The sequence below is a fragment of the Lepisma saccharinum genome, chromosome 25 (genome assembly GCF_977018435.1).
Source record: "Lepisma saccharinum chromosome 25, izLepSacc3.1, whole genome shotgun sequence".
NCBI lineage: Eukaryota > Metazoa > Arthropoda > Insecta > Zygentoma > Lepismatidae > Lepisma > Lepisma saccharinum.
In genome coordinates this window covers 45,345,956-45,368,796 of record NC_139253.1, presented here as the reverse complement: position 1 = coordinate 45,368,796, position 22,841 = coordinate 45,345,956, and the positions used below count along the sequence as shown (strand labels likewise).

Sequence of the window (22,841 nt, the reverse complement as noted above, 5' to 3'; positions counted from 1 at the left end):
AAATCTAAAGCCTAATAACATTGTTCTTGGTGTATCAGCCATTAAGCTAATGAGTTCATTCTGCATTTAGTTTCCCGAATAATGGCTGTGGATTTCACGAGAGTATATCCGTAGACTGTTGCGGGCTACAGAAGAAAATTATGTTCCTTTCCAATTTATTGATTGATTGAGTTGGTGTTTTAAGTCCAATTTATACACAGTAAGGTTAATCGGGACTGGTTCTATAGTGTAAAGTGGGATCCGAACCACTATGACCATCCACCGGATATCGAACCCGGAACCCCTTGATTACAAGGCAACGATGATACCACCGAGTAGGCCCTTGATCCTTTTCTTTCCAAGACTATATATATATATATATATATATATATATATATATATATATATATATACATACATATATATAATGTATGTATACATCATATGTATAAATAGTTTGTTAATTTATAATACTTTAATAGATAAAATCTTACGTTTGGGCCCCCCAAACTGATCAACCTAGATACGTCCCTGACTACTAATGTTATTTTTACTGGTGTTCTTATTAGTTTGCTAGCACGAACCACTTGGAGAATAGTTTAAGATACAGTAGAATGACTTGCAAATTCTTGAAGGACTTCTCGTAGTTCACTTAAGGGAAACGATGTGACGCTTATTAATATAAAACCAAACGATTGCTTGTAAAATGTGCTTTGTCACTTATCCAGACACCTTACATAATTCTGTCCTTGAACAGGAAATACCTTCATGGATAGGTGTGAACGTTGAGAAGGAGCAAAATATGAATTCCTTTTCCTTTATCGCAAATATAAACTACCGGTAGTTCCGATATCGGCAACCCTTGGTTTTCGAGCGACCGTTTCGTGCTAAACCGGGAATTACGTCACGGGAGTGTCTCGCGCACGCCGTATCCTGTTCGTTAAAACTTTATCTGCTCAATTCGACTCGCGCTTTCAGTGAAGCACAGGACGGGGAGGTGATCTGTGGATGAGCCGGTGCTCGGGAAAATGACTGTGATCCGAGGAGTGATTAGAGTGACGAAAATCACCTGCAAACACGAGAGACTTCTGAATGTGTTTGCATGCTTGAACGGGCATAGGACTCCTGGTAAACGTTACTCGACAGAGAGCCAAGGCGTTTTGGCATCTCCGTACTCTGACGTTGACGTTCCGCACGAAACGCTTCCAGAATTCGTTTGGAAGAAGTTCGCCTCGCACCAGGACAGACCGGCCTTGGTAAGTGTCTTTCTTTTGTTATTTTGTCATTTGGTTTATTTTACTTCGCTTTTCTGTCTATTCGCGAAGATGAAGATGATGAAATTCATGAAGTGACACTCACAAAGAGCACCCATGCTCAGGCAGGGATTCGAACCCGGGACTCCTGGCATTGTGGCGAGCTGTGATAACCGCTCCGCTACGGAGATTGGCTTCGTTGTTTTGTGCTGGCTGGTGTTAGGCAACGTTGCTAATCAATATGTACCCAAGGAAGACGGAGGGGGGGGGGGGGCAGAAGTGCTTAAATTGGGGGAAATGTGGAGTGGTGCTTTTCCCCAGTTGAGGCAATTCTCAGAAATCATCCCCAGCTCTTGGGTAATTTGCATAGGAACTTAATCTGCTGTCTTTCACGCCACCCTTTCGTCCATATTTTCACGCTACAATTTCAAAATTTGAATTGTATGAAGTCTTTCCAGGTATCTCTGGGTGGGAGGGGGGCAAGTGCCCCTCTGCGGACGCTCTTGTTTAGACCACACAGAAAACTAAATGCATCAAATCTATTTCATGCACGAGAAACGCATCGATTGATGCATTAAAGTGTGTTTTTTCTCCTTTTCCAAGAATCAGGTTTACGTTTGATTTATTTTGTAGCATTTGTAAAGATAACGTTAAAGTGCATCTTATGGCGCAAGTGAGTATTTCTTTCGATGTTGAGCGCCAACTTATGCATTTTTATGCATTTTTATCGGTGATGCACTGAAACGTTTGGTCTAAGCTACAGACTTTTTCTTTTCTTTTTGTTTCAGCCAGTGGCGTGTTCAGGATTTTCGAAAGGGTGGGATTATGACTTATTTTTTAGTAGTCTGCCCTATATTTTGCCACGTATTCCAGCATTTGAAGTTATTTCCTTTGGAGATGCCGAGTCAAAAGGAGGAGGGGGTTGGTTATGACACCCATCAACCCTTCCCCTTGAGCACGCTACTGGTTTCAACTGATACATTTACAGTCCTGAGTGTAGTGTGTTCTAGTCTCAATGACTAGAAAAATCACGGTCGATCTTCTAAATGAGAACAATACTTACCAACATAATGTACTACTCGTACATTCGCCGACTTCTTGATATATATAGGGTGTATCACCAATGACTTAGAGGTTCATGTTAAACTGACACTCTGGCATTCGTAAACTCAAAGGTACTTCCTACATTTTCCCTCTCCTACTTAAGATCAATTCATTCTTGACAATTTTTACCATTTTTCTTCAGGTCCATCTTAATTTTGTCATTCTATTTTAGTATTGGCATTTCCTATAGGTCACTTACCATCAGGTTTCCTTAACTTTTCTATCCTCAATTTTAGTTGTCATCTTTTAATTAATTCATTAAAGGATCTCTGGTTCGTTTCACAGTAAAGTGATAATGGACATTTCCACTCTAGCCTAAAATATGATTTTAACTGTATCACTGCATGCCATTCATTTTACATTAACGTTGTGCAAAATAGTTTGCGAAAAATTGGCCTTAGAAGTTGTGCCAAATTGATGCTATACGTCACGAAAACAGAACGGTCGCTAATTGGATATTTCAGTTATGACGTTCTCGTTCGGCAGTGAACTCGGTCGTCTGCTTAGCGCTCTAGAGTGGTTCGCCTTGTGCCTCGGTGTGAGGCGGACGTTTGTGTTGTTTGTCCCACTCATGTTGCGAAGGATCTATTTACTTCCGTGAATAGGAGGAAGCGTTTTGTGATGTCTTTTGTGTTAATATTTGCGAATGACCAGACGCGTCGCCTGATAATGTTCGCATGAGCACGTGAACACTCATGTATATGTCTTAAATTAGGTACATATTAAATGCACACACATAAGTATATTTATTCGAAAAAATACTATGTTTGATGTACGAGTATATACACACAATTTACTCTGACAAGAATTATTTCATGTCTGATAACTTTTCTAGATAGTTGGTAACACTGACTCCCACGGTGTTCCACGGGGGGCGTTGAACACAATTGCTATGCGTGTTGCATAGAGCTGACAGCTAAGGGGCTGTTGGCCACCATACCCCGAAGATGTTCACTTCGCTGTGCGAACACTGACGCAATCGGCAATACTTCTTACATTCGGCACCAGAGTGCAGCATATACAAGGCATGTCTAGGGGGACTCGAAAAAGTCTGTGCTACATAGTTGCAAACTTTATCGAGAATTCGCTAAACCTGGCGGATTTTAAGGGGGAGAGGGACAATTTCCCCTAGGACCTTCTTGTATTACTTCAAATATAGCGTGATTTTTGGGGGAAAATTGTTGAAAATAAATTGAACTATTATTCTCACTTTTCATTTGAAGATGAAGTTACAAGGGAGAGGAGTAAATCTGCATTCAGTACAAAAACATTAATGTGAACACTCGTATGCGAACCGCACGCGACGCCACTGCGAATGACCTATTTATATTTTCAAATAGGAGGAAGAGTTTTGAACGCGGGATGCTATCGGATTTTGTCTGATACAATCCTTCAGTACCTTTGTTCAAAATCGCCATAGGGTGATAGGGACACGTGCGAGAAGAAGAAAATAGCGCTCTAGAAATCCATGCACGAAGGCGTTCGTTGCTCCTTGTGTTTGTAACGCTGAATACTGAAGAGATGTACGAGAGATGTACGAAAGCCAATTCCGGCAATCTAACATGTGCCAGATGCATTCACGGTAGCTCCATATTTTGCACAACTGATATTGGATGGAGCAGAGATAAGAGGAGCGAAAGCAGCGAGTTAAGTTTTGCAAGGGAATAACATGGTGTTTACTTTCATCGACAGCTTATTCAACATCATTTAATATTATTCTGTTGAAATTTTTTTCTCAGTAGCAATCATTCCTAATTTTCAGTTATTATTAGTAGGACTGGTATTACTGCAGTGCAATAAGTTTACCTGGAGTCAGTCTTTTTCAGTGGCGGCGCCAGGATTAAACATCTAGGGGTGCTGAGGGGGTACGGAATGAAATTTAGGGGGGTGTGATGTTGAAATATAGAAAACACCAAACATGCATGTGAGGGCATCCGAAGAGTGAGATCCCATATCTTTCTAGAAACTTAATATATTTTATCTTTATTGTTGTTGTTACAAAAGTTACCGGTATATAATTGAAATTGAATTGAAAATACCTTGTCGTTGATGCCAAGTTCAGATTGAGTTCACTATTTAAATAGAAACTGGATTCACCTTATATCCTTTCCATAAACATCTAACATTTTGTTGACAAACTGTTCTTTATCTTTTTGTACTTGTTCACAATGCACAGATATCAGAGACCACTGCTGAGTGTTCAATTTGCGCGCGTTGGGTAAAAAAGATCGCTATGCTGCCTGAAGTTCTGCTATTTGCAATAGAAAATAACACGTATATACGAATTCATGTAGTGAATGTCACGTAATTATGAGACTGCTACCCTTTGATAAAAGTGTTCATTAACAAAAACTACCCGTCTCGATATAACTCACGTTATAATATCCCGGGCACAACCCAATGATCTACTGAAAGCAACTGAATTTTTTGTTGCAGTGTGATTTTGAGAATAGAGGAAGAGGAAGAACAAGTGGGCGTATAATGAGACTGTTTTTTAGCAGTAATGCCAAAAAAATTGAAAAACATGAAGCAACCGACGCTGAGCTGTAGGCAATTATCGAAAACAACAAACAGACTACCGGAATAAACAAAAGTAGAAACAATTCTTAGCAACAATGCTGACGAAAGAAAGACAACAGCCTCTGATATTTGTATACAGTAGATTGCCGCCACTACAGGAAAGTAAATGCGATTTCTCTATCAGGGCCAATGTATTGCCTGTTGTTTACAAAACCGGCGGCATCACTTCAATAACTAACATTCTACACTCAAAGTGACATTGTTTTAATAGCACGACGTAATATAATATATCATTAGGTTGAAAATTGGTTTCGAAAAGGGGTGTGCACGACAGCACCCCTTCGCGCCCCCTGGGCTTTTTTCTTTTTTCTTCCGTACCTGAAAATAAATGTATGTAATGCAAATGAGCGTCGGGAAGGGCGGGGGTTCGAAGCGGTCCGTTGACCAGCTCCTAGAATTTGCTATCGTTCATTTCAAGTTACAAAAAACAGAAAGTATATTATTTTTATTGTAAATAATAATAACATAAATAAATTTCAGTTAGATATTATTCCAACCATAGGCGTTGCCAGAATTGTTTGCTGCAGCTCGGGAAATGATAAAACTTGAATAGTAGAAATAATAACAATAATAAAAATTGATAAAAATAAAATTGTTATTTTACAATGATAAATATTATATACTAATAAACATAAACAGATGAGTGTATATCTAGTAAAAAGTTATTTCATATAATTTTTGTTCACATTTCACTCAGTGTACTGAAATTCACAGTTATTGTATTTGTTATTAACTTTTGCACACATCATTCGCGAAAAGGTTGTAAAAGGTAGGGGAAATTTTTACTCATCAGGTTTATTTGTGACCTCTCCCATAAAACTATATTTTTTGGTAAATGAAAACTGTGGAACCATTTATTTCTTGGATTAAATTGTAGAACATGGAGATACAACTTGGTTCCTATATTTTCCTTTAATTTTTTTGATCTAACACACTTTCTACTGTCGCTATATTCTGTTCAAATACTAACTAAATTATCTTTATTTCTCCTATTATTTATTAACACTAAAAATAACAAGCTTTCTTCTTTTTTGTAACTTAAAATGAACTATGACAATTTCCAAGGGGGGGGGGTCGACGCCCATGATTCCAACAGAAAAATCAAATTAAAAAATGCGCGAGATCAAAAAAGTTGACTGTAAAATGCAGGAACAACATTTTTATTATTTAATCCAAGGAATAGGTGGTTCAAGTATTCAAAATTCCAAAAATTAGATTTCATATGTGAGAGGTCGCACTATACTAACGCACCAAAATTTACTCCTAACTTATTTTTTTTCTTGAACAAAGCGTGTGAATGTAAATAACAAAATATAGTGCTTTGCATTTCAGTACACTAACTGTATTTGAAATGTAAAAAATTTAAAAAATGAAAAAATAAGGAACAGTTGCGCTGCATATTCGCTCATCTGATGGACCGAATAGAACATCCTGCCAAAGGAAGGATGTAATAAAATTATTATAGATATAAAAACTTTTATTTTATTAGTGTATAATAGTTATTGTTGTGCAATAACAATCATAATCATTATTATTATTATTATTATTAATGTTTTAACTTTTATCACAGTCTGAACCCCCTCCTCCGTACAAATATTTCTGGCTACGCCCATGGTAATGCACTACAATATAACCAAATAGAACAGTATTTTTAGTAACTTGCACTTTTACATAGCTTTCACAGACCAATTTCATTGTTCTTGTAGCTTATCATTCATGTGGCCTCGCCATGTAAATCGCACACAAACAAGTCATCTGTTTTTTTTTCATTCGTGGGTTCATTCAGAAATATCTTATTGGAGCATCTGGTACTCGTATTTGTGCATAATGGCGAAATCTTTTTTTTCCACTGTGATATCCACAACACTGACCAGCTATAATATTCTGGCTGCTCTGCTCTTGTAACTCACAAGATGGAAACTTGTTTCGGCACAAAGCAACAAAATATCTTATTTGTAATGTAACTCAGCAGAGAAAATTGTGGTAAAGCACTGACTTAGTGCTTGCTTAGTGCTAACGATCATTTCCTGTTCTAGTAGTTACGTATCTTTTCCAATCCATTATCTCATAGCAAACACAGACACGTCCTAACACCAAATGCAGCCAACGCAAAGTGCAGACGACAGGACGAGCCGAACGACGACGTCACAACATGGAGCAGGTGTGTTTTACGCGCAAGGCTCGGCTCGAAAATTAGAAAATGGATTTTTTACCTAAAAATGAACGCACATGAACGTGGGAAATTGCAGAGGTTATTTGTCGATGGTGTAGATTTTAAAAATGATATTTAAAAAGAGTTAGGGAAATGTCCATTGAGTAAGCACACAATGTTAATTGGACATTACCCATTGTCTACTGCTTTAAACTATACTTCTTTTAACACTACGTCTCGACAGCACCTCTTCTCTCATCTTTAAGTGAAATTTCTTTTGTCGGTAATGGGGATCGAATCTTCGACAGACTGTGATTTTTACTACAAATCTGCTGCCGCTAACCAAATACTCCACAGGCCGGCAAATTCGTCTTCAAAAAGTCGATGCTCTGATCCCAACATTTTTACTCGTAAATACCTTTATAATATACGTACATTATACTTTATACATTAATTAACATGTACCTTTCAAAATAGATATGAATAAATAAATCATGGAATAGTTCTATTGTGTCTGGGCTTGTTGACAAATATAATATTCGGTTAAAAGTAGCTGTCAACGACTGAATCTAATGCCTCAGGTCAACAACATTAAATTAATTTGGTAAGTACTGATTATATGTCTCTTGCATTTTAAACACCGAAAAACTTAAATTACAAGTATAGCAAAAACAAGACAAATGCAACATATTATTGATTTTGTTTAATTCATGGGCGTAACTTGGAATCTAACTTTGGTGGAAAGGGGGGCAGAACCGACTTTGGGGCTTAACTTTGCAAGGAGGCAGAATCAAAAAGTCTACCCCTTATTACATTGGCCCTCAGGTCCTAAGAGGTTAGCAACAACGATAAACTTCTAAATTTTAGTAAATTTGAAAATTTGGAGGGGCATGTGTCCCCTTACCCCCGCCAAGTTACGCCTATTGTTTAATTACTGAAGCATCTTTTGCTAGCTAATTCACTGCGAAGAAGACATGGAAAGTAAAGCTCTGCTGTAAACCGAAATGGGGGATGTTAATATAAGGTTCCACACCATATTCCCTGCCTCTGATCATCAGGTCTCGGTATTATTTGCAATTGAATGTGGTCCAGACGAGTCGGGAAAACCCCGAAAATACCTCTGCTAGAATCCAACACTAGTCACGTCCTCACCCTTTTCTGTGAGAATGCGACATCATGCCATGTAAACTTCTGAGACAACAGAAATATATGCATGTCATTCGGTGCGACTATCTCCTAACGTGACTAAAGAAAATGACGCACAGAAACTTTGGTGGAAATTGACTGGCTAGATCCGTGCGACCACTAACCCCCTTGTGGAATGTGTGTTTAGGTGAACACGCATGTGGACTGGCCAGTGAAGGATGCCAGCCGGATTGAGAAACACAGAGAGAGGATTCAAGGTGAGAACTTAAGTGGTACACGTCTGGATGCTCTCCAAACACTCTTGGCATTGAACTACCTTGGGAGCACTTCCTGAGAAATCTATTTCGTCCGTTCTTCGAACTCTGAGATCAAGGTTATTTCGAAAAGACTCGGGATACTCGAGTTTGGAACTCCAATTAAAAATTAACCAGTAGACCTAAATAAAAACGAGTTACAACAAAATTTAGCTTATTCTGTTAATCTATGATAACCAGTTTCGAGTATGCCTTCGACTTTTGATCGTCGTGAGAAGAAAAACTGCCGTTTTTATGGTGTTTTTCAAACGACCACGCTCTTTGAAATTTTGTAATTAAAAAAAACAACTTGTCTGATCGTGATGACATTTAAATACAATGCAGGAACAAAGGTTTTGAATATTAGTCTTAATTTTCTGACTTTTATAAATCGACTAGAGAAAGGTTTGGCTTTTCGTTGATACAGGATATATGAGGATAAGCCTTGTATTTTATCGCCTGAAAGTGTACCACTCATTTACGGGCATGATGTACATTATATTGAATCGTGGACCTCCAATGTGGTAATTTATTAAATGACTACGACAAACAGCACAGCTAATGGAACATGAGTTCGATTTCTATTATCCCATCTGTTGTATATGCATCCATCCGTCGAGCAAATGCGTGTTATGCATATCTACAAGCGAGTACATGCATGTATTTTACACACTGACTGATGTAATGAACACTAGCAAAGTCCGGGGGGTCCGGACTTCCCAAAATTCTTTTTTTATTATTATTATTATTATTTTTTAAATACTATGGTAGATTCAGCATACTTTCCAATGAGACACTTGATGTGGCAGGTATAGAAATTTCTCTGTGTCCACGGTTTCTGGATTCCGAAAATAACATCCACTAAAAGTTTTTTTTTTTTTTTTTAGTTTCACGCTGGGTAGTGATATACCAGCTGAAAATCTGATTTCAGTTAAATGGAACTGTCCGAGTGAACCATCCAAAGCAAATGATCTTCTATCCGCAGTTGAAAAGGGGACTTTCTTCATTGAACTCGTTATCTGTGAAAAGGTTTTCAGCTTTACTGTACAGTTGCCAAAGTATTTAAAGCCCTCATCACAATTTAGCCTTTGCTCTTTCTTACCCGAGAGACGTCACAGAACTGCTTCAGAGACTTCCAGAGATTTCAGATGTGGTGTCTACTTATTTTATTTAAAACAATCCAATCCAAAACGTTTCAACCCAAAAGGACCTAGGTATTATCATGGATGAAAAACTCACTTTTAATTATCATATTATAGCTACCATTAAAAAAGCCATGCGCCTTCTTGGTCTTCTATACAGATTTAGCGAAATTCAAAATCCATCATCTCTTGCTTTATTCTTTAAATTTTTCATCTCACCCATCCTTGAATACTGTTCCTCAATTTGGGCAATGGCCTCAAAAACCAATCTCACCAGAATAGATTCTGTTCTCAGTTTCTTTCTTGTAATTGTTCGCCATAGAATACCTTCTTTCCGACATGTATCCAAATCAGACACCATGGCTGCTCTGAATATTCACACTTCATCCTTTCGTCGTGATCTAGCTGACATGAAATTTTTATACAAAATAATAAATGGCAAAATCAGAACGGATCTCCTAATCAGTGAATTCACACTTAGGGTACCCCAAAAGCAAACGCGCAACCTGCAACTCTTCCACAACCCAACCACTAGGCTATCCCTTCTACGTACAACGCTCCTTGTTTTACAGGCTCCCAGAAATCTACAACAAACTTCCCCTGAATGTAGATATTTTCCTTCCAGAACGTAAGTTTTGTATATACTGACCAAGAACATGTAAATCTATCCCATCTTGTTATTGTTTTTATCTATTCTTACTTTTTGTTTCTACTTTATGTTGTTTCAGTGTAAAATGGCCAAATAAGACTGTATCTGAAACTCTGAGTAAATAAATAAATAAAGAGTTCAGCCAAATATTACAAACTGCTTCTGAAAAGTGTCAACGGACATTCAATTCTGAAATTACGATTCCAAGAATAACTAAGCACCTCTCCCTCCCATGATAACGAGATAACTAAATTATCACCCTACCATCCATAGAGGGGAGGATGCACCATTGCCCTTACGGGATAGGGGAATGGAGACTCCTGGTTGAACCCTCCCCAAATTTTATTTCTGGATACGCCCCTGAACACTAGTTCAACCCGGACAAGAAGAATGTAAGGTTATGGTCAAAGTCATCCTAAAAGATATTGTTCCATTTCTTACCTTGAGAAATTGAATAAAACACAAAAAATCATGTCAGAATAGTTGAACCTGCAGCTCCCGAATAGAGTCCCCATGCTTTTCTTGTCTCCCCTCTACTCAGCACCTATCTACTAATACAGTAAAACCAGACAAAATACTATATGTCCACAATATATGAACATTCGTCTAACAAATCAGAATCTGCTGAACAACCTTCAAACAACATTCTTGAATATAATGAAAAATATATAACATGTACAGTCACCAGCAAAAGAAAATGGAGACCTAGATCCTGAAATTCTCGCTTCCCTGGAAGATGTTATGTGTGTTGGCTAACTCTACGGCGAAGAGTGAATTTTAATTGCAAATTTTCAATGAAAAGTTCTGCCACCGCCGTAAAATTAGGCCAACACACATAACGCCTTACAAGGAAGTGAGTATTTCAGGATCTAGGTGTCCCATTTTTATTGCCGTTGACTGTACAATCTCGTATAAAGTTTAATGTAGAATATAACAGAAATTTTTGACTAGGAAATCCTTTCGCTTAGTTTTAAAAGGGGTGCAAATTATCATTAACAGTATTTAGGTAGGTGCCAAGAATAATCGCATCAATAGTCTGGAAAGCCTTTCTCGAGTCTAATGCACTCCAACATAGATTCATGTTGACCTCTGTGTCCCGGTTTAATCTATCCACAACAAAATAATCAAATTTCATTAAATGACAATAGAAATATTAACGATTATAAAAAAGACCTAAAGTCAATTACAGGGTCTCTCCAATAGCGTCGTCGTCTTGTAATCTAGATCCAGGGTTCGACTCCTGGTAGAGGCACATAGTGGTTCGGATCCCACTTTAAACTGTAGGTCCAGTCCCGATTAGCCTTACTGTACATAAAGTGGACTTAAAACACCAACTCAATCAATCATTAAAGTCAGTTACAGGTACTACATCACTATCAGGCCACGTAGGCCACACTGGATATACACCAAGTTACAGTATACTAAGCTTGTTTAGGATATGTGTGTCTATGCCAAGTTGGCAAAGTTCTACGTACTTCCCTACTGTTTGCCTACCTAACCAGCCTTACTCACCTGACATTACGGATACACAATTCAACTTGATGTCATTACTTGAACCTGTGTCACTATATACTTATACGTACACTTTAACCACTTATCTAGACAAGTTGGATGTAAATACTTATTACACTGTAGTTTGCAACACTGAGGTTATTCATTACGTTTTTCTTTCTCTTAGTAGAAAAATGAAATTATAAAGATTTTCAGCATTTTGCTTCATTATCTTCCTACCTCTCACGTCACGGTTAACTAAATTGTAGAAACACACAACGATGTATAAGGGGTAACTATTTCCGAAGACACCTAAATGTTGACCTTACTTTCACGAAGTGCCCCATGCACGGCAGACTTACAAGTAGTGGGGGTCTGGATTCATCCAGCATAATCCTCTGCGTGGTTCGTGTTGTATCCTGTTCAATGTTGTTAAAGGTACTGGAATTTTGTATAAAATCAATTCCGGTCCAGCAAGGGTGAAGGGGCTCTGAACCGTAAAGAACCTCATTATGTCTAAAGTATTTCAATTCGGTCCAGGGATATTTTTTCGGATCAATTTTAATACGGTCCATGAACCTTTTTTCGGATTAATTTAAATACAGTCCAGGAATCATTTTACCGAATCAATTTAAATATAGTCCGGGAACCTTTCTTCCGGATCAATATAAATACGGTCTAAGTTCCATATTGAAATAAAACAATACGTAACTTGGACCGAATTTAAAATGTGCGAGAAAAAATGTTTTGGTCCTGTTACGGAACACATTAGAACACATTAGAATGCATGGGATCCTATACCTTTCACAACTCTGATCCTGTCCATGTGTTTTTGTGACTGTCCTTTCCTTACTTTCATTTTATCGTCATTCATATTCATCGTCCTTATCAGCCAAAAATGGCAGAACAGGGAAGTAAAATAAAGCAAATCAAAAAGAAATACACAAAAATTCACCTAGTTCTCACGTAGTTAGTTTTTATATAACTAAATGTTCAACTACGTTCAAGTTGAAATGCAAGTCAAGGGATGGAACGCTTTAAAACTGGTAAATAAAAAATACGATAAAAGAAGTGGTGAAAATTACCTCAGGAAAATGTGTGAGAAAACTATTAGTTTGAAAAAAAGACGATTGGTCTGACTAGGGCATATGGAACACGAGACCGAAGAAAGAATGCAGAATAAAGTGTTAAATATATGAAACGAAAATACAAGGTAGAAAGTAAGAAGGATGGACCAAGAGAGTATATATGATAAAATTTAAAACTATGAGATAAATTGTATATTTGAGATAGGTAAAGAGCAGATTGTGGAAGAGAACTCACTTTGAGTTTTCGCGGCAGCAAAAACAATAAACAGATACGTATAACAACATGACGGAAACGAAAGAAATATAGAATAAGTACACCGTGTCCATAAATATACTGTCATACTTTAAAGTGGTATTATTTGAGTAGTATAATTGGCTATAGGATGAGCGCACTTATAGCGTAGAAAAGAAGAGCTCATATGATTAAACAGCCCGATTTGCCTACACTTAAAACTATGCCAAGATGCCCTTATTCCCCATTTCTTCAAGTGTGATATGCTCTCAATCCCAAGAATTTTGAATCCTAGTGTAGAAAAGAAGAACCCTCAATAGACAGATTTGCCCACACTTAAAACAATGTCAAGAGGGGGCATATAGCCCAATCGGCCATGTGTGTACATATTTAAATCTAAAGAATTTTGAATTCTAGTGTAGAAAAGAAGAACCCCCCTCAGACAGATTTGCCCATGTGTGTAAATGCTACATCTCTCAGTTTGTTGTCCATAAACTTGTCAAAAATATGCCCCCCTTGATATTGTTTTGACTACACTTAAAACTAGGTCAAAAATGTTTATATTCTCATGCTCTACAACTTACGGATCAATACAATGGGACAGGGGCAGGCAAGAAGTTTCATGTTCTTTCTAATCTTTGATCAGTTTCATGTCCCGGCCAGCAATAAATTATGCACGCCTGGGAGATTTTATATGCTTGCATGCATGAGATAAAATCTACACTGTGCCCTTTCAGGGAAAATTGCCATGCCATCATGCTATTAACTCCAATTTACTGGAAGAGCATAAAACTTCACTCTTGCATGTTATCATATATGCCTGAATTGGATTCAGGTTTTGCCTTGTTCTGATAATATATACCCGAGTGAGACTTACAGAATATTCATTGCACAGTTCAAAGTCCAACTTTGAATTGTATTTAGCTGATATAGAGCTCATAACTCCTGGGTTCTAATATTCAATGTGTATTGCATGTGGACATAGTCCCATGGCATATATGCTTTGTAATCAAGAGGCTTCTGTGTTTGAGGCCTCCCCTGATGGCAAAGTGTTAATATTGTTGCCTTGTAAACAAGAGCTCTGGGTTTGAGTCCTGGTAAAATGTGAGGCCTCCCCTGATGGCAAAGTGTTAATATTGTTGCCTTGTAAACAAGAGCTCTGGGTTTGAGGCCTGATAAAATGTGAGGCCTCCCCTGATTGCAAAGTGTTAATATTGTTGCCTTGTAAACAAGAGCTCTGGGTTTGAGTCCTGGTAAAATGTGAGGCCTCCCCTGATGGCAAAGTGTTAATATTGTTGCCTTGTAAACAAGAGCTCTGGGTTTGAGGCCTGATAAAATGTGAGGCCTCCCCTGATTGCAAAGTGTTAATATTGTTGCCTTGTAAACAAGAGCTCTGGGTTTGAGTCGTGGTAAAATGTGAGGCCTCCCCTGATTGCAAAGTGTTAATATTGTTGCCTTGTAAACAAGAGCTCTGGGTTTGAGTCCTGGTAAAATGTGAGGCCTCCCCTGATTGCAAAGTGTTAATATTGTTGCCTTGTAAACAAGAGCTCTGGGTTTGAGGCCTGATAAAATGTGTAAGATTGAAATACATGTGGCAAAATAATATCTCCACAAGTGAGATTTTGAGAATATTCACTGCTAGTTGATATACAACTGATAGCTCCCAGATCTGAAACCTGGTAAAGTGTGTTGTACAACAGCATAAAAGAGCAAAACTATTTTATATTGGGGATCACCAGAGCCTAGTTTCTGCTGTTGTCTGGGTATAAAAGCACCAGCTCAGCCACTAGCTGCTGTTATAATTGTTCTGGCATTCTATCCATAGTTCTGTTTTTTTGGAGCAAGAAATTTTATATAAACAAACAACAAAAATGCCAAATCAAAAATATTGCAATCAGTGTAATAAAAATATATCTAGTTCTAATTGGTCTAGGCATCGCCATATTTGTGACCCTAAGAAATGCAGAAAGGCTACAAAAATGTGTCCAAGATGCCATAAAATATTAAGCAAGGATTATTACAAATGGCATAAGTGTATTTGTTATGAACAGTCATCAACATTGTCCCCACAACCATCTACATCTGGTCTGAAAAGGAAGCATGAAACACCTGTTAATGCTGGACCGGCAAAGCAGCCACGCTATGCACCACCTATCCATAGCAGTTTTAATGGCCAACTTAGGGATCACCGGTTTGTATCAGAGCCAAAATGTGACATTAAGAATTTTTTGAACAGTATGAATTCTGATGTGCAGGCAATTCTAAATGCACAAAATGGCTCTTATAAGCTGTCCCTCAAATTGTTTACACAATATAAGAAGCCAAATGGCACAAAATTTACACAGCCCCACATAACAGAAACTGTACCGGTATATTCAAATGCAAATTCAGACAAAATAATAAGCAGTTTGATAGATCAATTGAGTATTAAACACTCTGAATTTGCTGGAAAAGAGTCTGGATGGAGCCTATGCGGATCTCCACACAAGCTCTATGTTAATATTTCTGAATTCAGCCCATTACAAGGATCTACATATTTGCCATTACCTGCCAATATTAAAAACAAACAAGCCGTGGTTAATATAAAAAATAATGATGAGAAATGTTTTCTGTGGTGTATTTTAGCTGCTTTGTATCCAATTTCAAAGGATCCTCAGCGAATAACTTTTTATAAACAACATGAAAATGATTTTGATGAGGCAATGGAGGGTTTAGAATATCCAATGTCTGTTCAGAATATTGATAAATTTGAAAAAAAGGCCCGGGATATCAATGGCAAACAATTATCTATTAATGTATTTATTTGTTCTACTGGCCGTGGCAATTGCTTGATAGCACCTCTCAGAATCAGTACATTTGATGATGATTCTGCTGTTCCAATTGATCTGCTCTTAATTGAAGGGGATGATACATATCATTACACTCTGATACATAATCTTGAAGCTTTAGTTAGAAAACAACTAGACAAATCCAATACAATATTCAAGTTGTGCAGAAGATGTTTGACTGTATTTGATGGTAGAAAAATGGTGAATGGGGTTCGGGAAGTGAATGCAGAAATTGCTAAAAACAAGTTAATTGAGCATCTGAAATACTATGGCAACCATAAACCTGTTCATATGCGTATGCCTAACCCAAATGAAAATGCCAAATTCAAAAAATTTGAAGCCTTGTTGGAACACCCAGCATATATAGTCTGTGATTTTGAATCAAACCTCAAACCCCTTGCATTTTGTAGCCCAGATCCTGATGTACCTTCAATTACATCATACCAGTTACATGAACCTTCTAGTTTTTATTATGTGATTGTACAGGATGGTGTTGTTAGTAAAGAATATTTATACATGGGACCAGATGCCATCAAAGAATTTGCACATAGAATAGAAAATGAGTGCCATGACATAGCATCTAATATCTTATTAAAATCAAAACCCATGTTGCCTTTAACAGAGAAACAGATTGAAGATTTCAACAATGCAGAAAAATGCCCGGTATGTGATTCTGAATTTTCAGATACAAATATCAAGGTGAAACACCATTCTCATACAGATGGTAAATTCTTAATGGCCCTGTGTAATAGCTGTAATATTAAGATCCAGAGACCAAAATTTGTCCCTATATTTTGCCATGGTGCATCCAATTATGATTTCCATCATCTGATCAGGTACGAGGGGTTTGACAAGCAGAATTTAAATATTTTAGCTGAAAATAATGAGAAATATATTGCCATTAGCAAGATAATTAAAGTTAATGGTGTTCCTATTCACTTAAGATTTCTTGATTCATACAGAATTCTGTCTGCTAGCCTGGCTACACTGGCCAATCAATTATCTGATGATCAATTCAAAATCACATGTGCTTTGTTTCCAAATCAGGACCTGAAATTAATTAGGCGGAAGGGTGTATATCCATATGATTATGTTACAGATTTTTCTAAATTTGATTAGTGTGCTCTGCCACCACAACAAGAGTTCTACAGCAAAATCAGAGCATCTGGAATCACTGATGATGATTATCACCATGCTCAGTTGATGTGGAACAATTTAAAATGCCAGACATTTGGTGATTATCATAAGGCATATTTAAAACTTGATGACACTCTCTTAGCTGATATACTTCAGGCATTTAGAAAATCTTCCATGGAAAATTATAAGCTGGATCCAATGTATTTTTACAGTGCTCCGGGCCTAGCATGGTCTGCAATGTTTTTAAACACTAAAATGCAATTGGATCTGATCCAGGATCAATATATGTATCTGTTTATGGAACAATGTATAAGAGGAGGCATGGTGCAATGTTCTCAGAGATATGCCAGAGCAAATAACAAATATATTCCTGATTATGATCCAGCACTGCCATCAAATTATATACTGTATGTAGATGCCAATAGCCTCTATGGTTATGCTATGATGAAAAAACTGCCATATGCAGGGCTTGAGTGGGTTGAAGATTTCAATATTGAAGATCTTAAGGATTTTGATGACAGTAACTATGGCCTGTTCTTAGAGGTTGATCTGACAATTCCTGATGATTTACACAACACATTTTCTGATCTGCCCCCAATTCCTGAGGTTGAGTGCTCACCTGGCTCTAAACAAAAGAAATTGATGATGACTCTAGAGCCACAACAGGATTATGTCTTATATTACAAAAACCTCCAGTTCCAAATAAATCATGGTGTCCAAGTGACCAAAGTTGGAAAAGTTTTGAGGTTCAGGCACTCAAGATGGTTGAAACCAAATATTGATACAAACACAGAGCTTCGAACATCTGCAATGAGCCAATTTGATAAGACCTTGTTTAAATTGATGGTCAATTCTGTGTATGGCAAAACAATAGAAAATGTCAGAAAATATACTGATGTTAAATTAATTACTGACCCCAGCCGGAGCAAAAAATTGATAGCAAAGCCCAACTTCAACTACAGAAGAATTTATGATGAGTATATGGCACTTTTCAACATGAAAAAAACAAAGATTAAGTTTGATAAGCCTATTTATGTAGGGGCTGTGATATTGGAATTGGCCAAATTACACATGTTAAAATTGTATTATGATGTGTTGAAGCCTTTTTATAAGGATCGTGTAAAACTGATGTACATGGACACAGATAGTTTTGTTCTTGATATTCAAACAGAAGATGTTTATCAAGATATAGCACAGCCTGAATTGTTTAAATATTTTGATACTACTGAACATTCAAAAATTAAACACCACAACAAAAAGGTGCCTGGCAAGTTAAAAGATGAGACACTTGGTGATGTTATTGTGGCATGTGCTGGGTTAAGGGCCAAGATGTACAGTTTTGAAACATGTAGTGGCGCTGTTGCCAAAAAGGCCAAGGGCATTGGCAGAGTGACTGTCGACAAAGAGCTTGAATTTGAAGATTACAAAAATTGCCTCAAATCATGTAGCACAATCAGAACATCAGAATCCAGAATTCAGAGTGTGGATCACTTGCTGACTACAAATGTTGTAAGAAAAGTGGCTCTGGACCCACATGATGATAAGAGATGCATTTTGTCATGTGGAATACATACTTTACCATGGGGTCATTGTGATTTGAAAAGTGGCAAACAATGCCCAATTACAGAGCATGATTTGAAATAAATAAACATGCCTATGAACTAATTTGGGTTCAAAAAACAGGCTATTATGGACCTGCCAACACCACAACCCTCTTCTGATATAATATCTAAACTAAGTGCTTTGTTAATTATTCATCTGAACAGCATACTTACAGATGTTGATGATAAAACAGGTAAAATATTGTACATATTTAACAATAATTTAAATCATTACCAATTACCTGTAGGTGGTCAATTACAATTTATTACAACCCCTGAGGGTAATGTCAAGATATCAATAGGGAGAAATATTTATAGAATTAAGCACTCAAACATGGTTTCTGGCACTGTATATACTGTTTCTGCTGGTGACTGCTTATATATTGAGGTCCCGGGATCATATGACAAGCTTATACCTTTTTTTATAGAATTAAGAATCAGATATTCAATAATAAATAACCACTAAAACAAAATGCCTAATGATATTTTTGGCCATACAAGGCATGAAGATCACAGTGATGAGATTCTGATGCTTGATGTCAGAGTCAAGAAATTAAGAAGTGATTTACAAGCTTTACAAACCACACTCAATGCCAGTCTTCAACTAGAAATTACAAATTTACAATCACAATGCATGGACCCTCTTCTTAAAATTGATTCTGAACTCAAATTGCTGCTTCAAAAATATACTGACTTGGCCACATTAGATAATTTTCAAAGTTTAGAAGAGGCTGTAGCAGCTCTTCAAGCCAAATTTAAGACCCAGGCCACCAACTCTGAGCAATTGAAACAACAATTGGAAGAGCAGATAAATAATGTCCAGACACAGCTCCAAACAATTGTCAAAAGCATAAAATCACAAGAAGATTTTGATCTAGTGATTTCCACTCTAAAGGAACAGATTCAATCACTCCAGATACCTAATCTGGACCCCTTGAACAATGCCATAGCCGAGGTTAAAGAAAAAATTGAGACACTTGAAAATTTTATGAACAACTTGCCATCTTCTGATTCTTTGAGTGCAATAACTCGGAGTGTTGCCAATATTAAGCTGCAACTTGAAACATATGAAGATTTTGGAAAAATTCAAAGTACCATAACCCATATTGAGGGTACAATAGCAGCAGTGCAAAGTGATTTGACAAATGTACAAGAATCTCTAGAATCTCGCCTGCCTGGTATTGTAGACACCCTTGCCAGTGTCCAGCAACAGATCACAAAGCTTGAAAACCTCAACACTGAATCTGAGCTATCTCATTTTCATCACTTGATCGATGATATCCAAACAAAGCTTGAAATTTTACAACAATCAACACCCACTCAGGCAGATATAGCCCTGCTCCAAAATGCTATGCAAAATGTGGCTGATGCTTCTGAATTAAATAATGTGAAATTGGCACTTGAATCTTTGCAAAATACTGTAACAAATCTGCCTACATCACAGGAACTTAAAAATATTAAGAGAGCTGTGAATCGCATATTGAAATCAGAAGATATCAAGAATATCCAGACAAAGATCAAACAACTTACTCAGACAGTGGCCACTCTACCAACTAATCAACATATTAATGAACTGCATGCCCTGTTTGAGGATATCAGAAGACAGGTTCATGATCTTACTGCTCAAAATTCAAAATTGGCAGTTATTGAAAATTTGCAACAAATTGTAGCTAATATCAAGCAACAGCTAGGGACCATGGAATCCAATCAAGCAAATGCTGTGTCTGTTTTTGCCACCCAGCTTCAAGAGATTGTGCAACAATACAAAAAACTTGTTGTGGACATAAAAATCAAGCCAGGCCATGATGATGTTGTTAGGACTATTAATGAGCACCTTGAATCTGTAACAAGCAGATTGCTTACAGCAGAAAAAGAAATAACAGGCATAATCGAGAATCCTAAACATACAGTAATTCTTGAATTGTACAGCATCCCCAACAAAGAATATGATTCACCATTTACACCAGGTGGCAAAATATATATGCTGTCCCCTGCACAATTTTATTACCAGTTTTTTGTTGGGGCACACTGAGACCAATCAAGATCAAATATTGGCTACAACCACAGGCACACCACTACCCTACCTTATCAATAACAAATGCTGACAACAAACCAAAAATCACCAGTGTAGAGTTAGAGGATTTTACAGATCCCAATACATTAGAAACATCTTATGCTGAAGATGATGGCTCTCTGGAATTTCATATACAAATACGAGACAAATTATATTTAGAAAATCCTGTAGTATCAGCTGCTGAACACCCCATAGTTGCAATATTCCTGTTTACATATTATGTCTAGACAAATTATTGTTGATGAATTACAGAGACAAGCCAGACATAATTATAAGAGACTGCCAGTAGTTACAAAAGGCATAGATGATTTATGGCAGAGCGACTTGATTGAGATGGCAAGTGGACAGCTGAAAAACTTAGACAAAATCAACAAGGGCTACAAGTATCTACTTACTGTAATAGACACATTTTCAAAATTTGCCTGGGCTGTGCCACTCAAATCCAAGACTGGAAAATGTGTTACAGAAGCCTTCAGGACAATCATCAATCAGAGTGGAAGATCACCGCGCTATTTGCAAACAGATAATGGCAAAGAATTTTATAATTCTGTGTTCCAACAATTTATTAAAAGCCAGTCAATACAACATTATTCGAGTTACAGTGATCTCAAGGCCTCAATTGTAGAGAGATTCAACAAAACCCTAAAAAATCTTATGTATAAACAATTTACACTTCAAGGTAATTATAAATGGCTTAATATTCTTCCAGAACTTCTACATAAATATAACAACTCGGTCCATTCCACAATCAACATGAAACCCTCTGAAGTAACTTCATCTGATGAGCAAAAATTGATCAGGACTGTTTATTATCCTAGATACCAGCCAATAACAAGAAAAGCCAAATACAAGGTGGCTGATCAAGTAAGAATCAGCAAATATAAGCACTTATTCAAAAGAGGCTTTACAAGAAACTGGAGCACTGAATTATTTACAGTGGTTCAAATTAAACCTGGGACCCTTAACACATATATAATAAAAGACCACCGAGGAGAAATTCTCAAAGGCCGGTTCTATGAAGAAGAACTCAACAAAACTAAACAGCCTGACACATATCTCATAGAAAAAATCATCCGCAGAAAAGGCAACAAGTTATTTGTCAAATGGCTAGGACTTCCAGAACACAGCTGGATCGATGCAGACAAAGTGATAATATGAGCACCTGGGATGTTATAAAAAGGCTGCCAGAACCTGAACAGCAGATTAAGAGAAATGGCAAGTTGCTGCCTGATAATATTAGATGTCTTATTGTTGGGCCATCAGCTTGTGGTAAAACTACACTAATGATTGATAATTTTTTATTGGCACCCAACTGGTTAGACTGGAAAAACAGGCACTTGTATGTTTTCTCTAAGAGCTTGGAACAATTAAAATATCAGCAGCTGATGAAGCTATATGATGGACTGGATATTGCCACTTTTGAATCAGATGTTAAGCCACTTCATGAATGTCTCGATAATTCTGTTGTTGTGTTTGATGACATTATACTGGATAATCAAAACAAGGTTAGAAATTTCTTTACACAGGGCCGACACAAAAACATTGATTGCTTCTACCTGGCATAGACTTTTTCTAAAATACCGAAGCAGCTGATCCGAGACAACAGCAATTTTATATGTGTGTTTCATCAAGATCACACCAACCTCAAACACATACACGATGAATATGTAGGTGGGGACTTGAGCTACAATGATTTTTCCAAGTTTTGCAGTAGGTGCTGGAATCAAAACAGTTATGGGTTTGTCACAATTGATATGACAAGAAAACCCAATAGTGGCAAATACAGAAATAAAATCAACAATTTTCTAGACATTGAAACATATATAAATAACCATGAAAAGGCCAATCATTGATGATCTTAAATTAAGAGATTATCTTGTAAAAAGATTTAAGGGATGGAAATCAGAGAACCGAGGAATTTATGAACAACACAAACAAACAGAACAGCCTATTATTGATGCTATTAGTGAATTAGGTAAAAATATCAAAACAGTTACAGAGCAAAATCAAAATTTGATCACAGAGCTTGTACCTGTAGCTGCAAGGAACATATTAGATTATCCATCACCCACAATCACTTAGTATTCATACA

The 22,841-nt window shown here is 37.1% G+C and overlaps 1 protein-coding gene across 1 annotated transcript in view; it reads left to right on the top strand.

Moving 5' to 3' along the window:
- The first annotated feature begins 967 nt into the window (after positions 1–967).
- The window catches only part of LOC145978760 (uncharacterized), an 86,452-nt gene continuing 64,578 nt past the window's right edge, over positions 968–22,841 (top strand). The window contains exon 1 of the mRNA XM_083111573.1: positions 968–1,235. Within this exon, the coding sequence (XP_082967699.1) occupies positions 1,008–1,235 (228 nt within the window). The 5' untranslated portion in view covers positions 968–1,007. The remainder of the gene's footprint in view (positions 1,236–22,841) is intronic.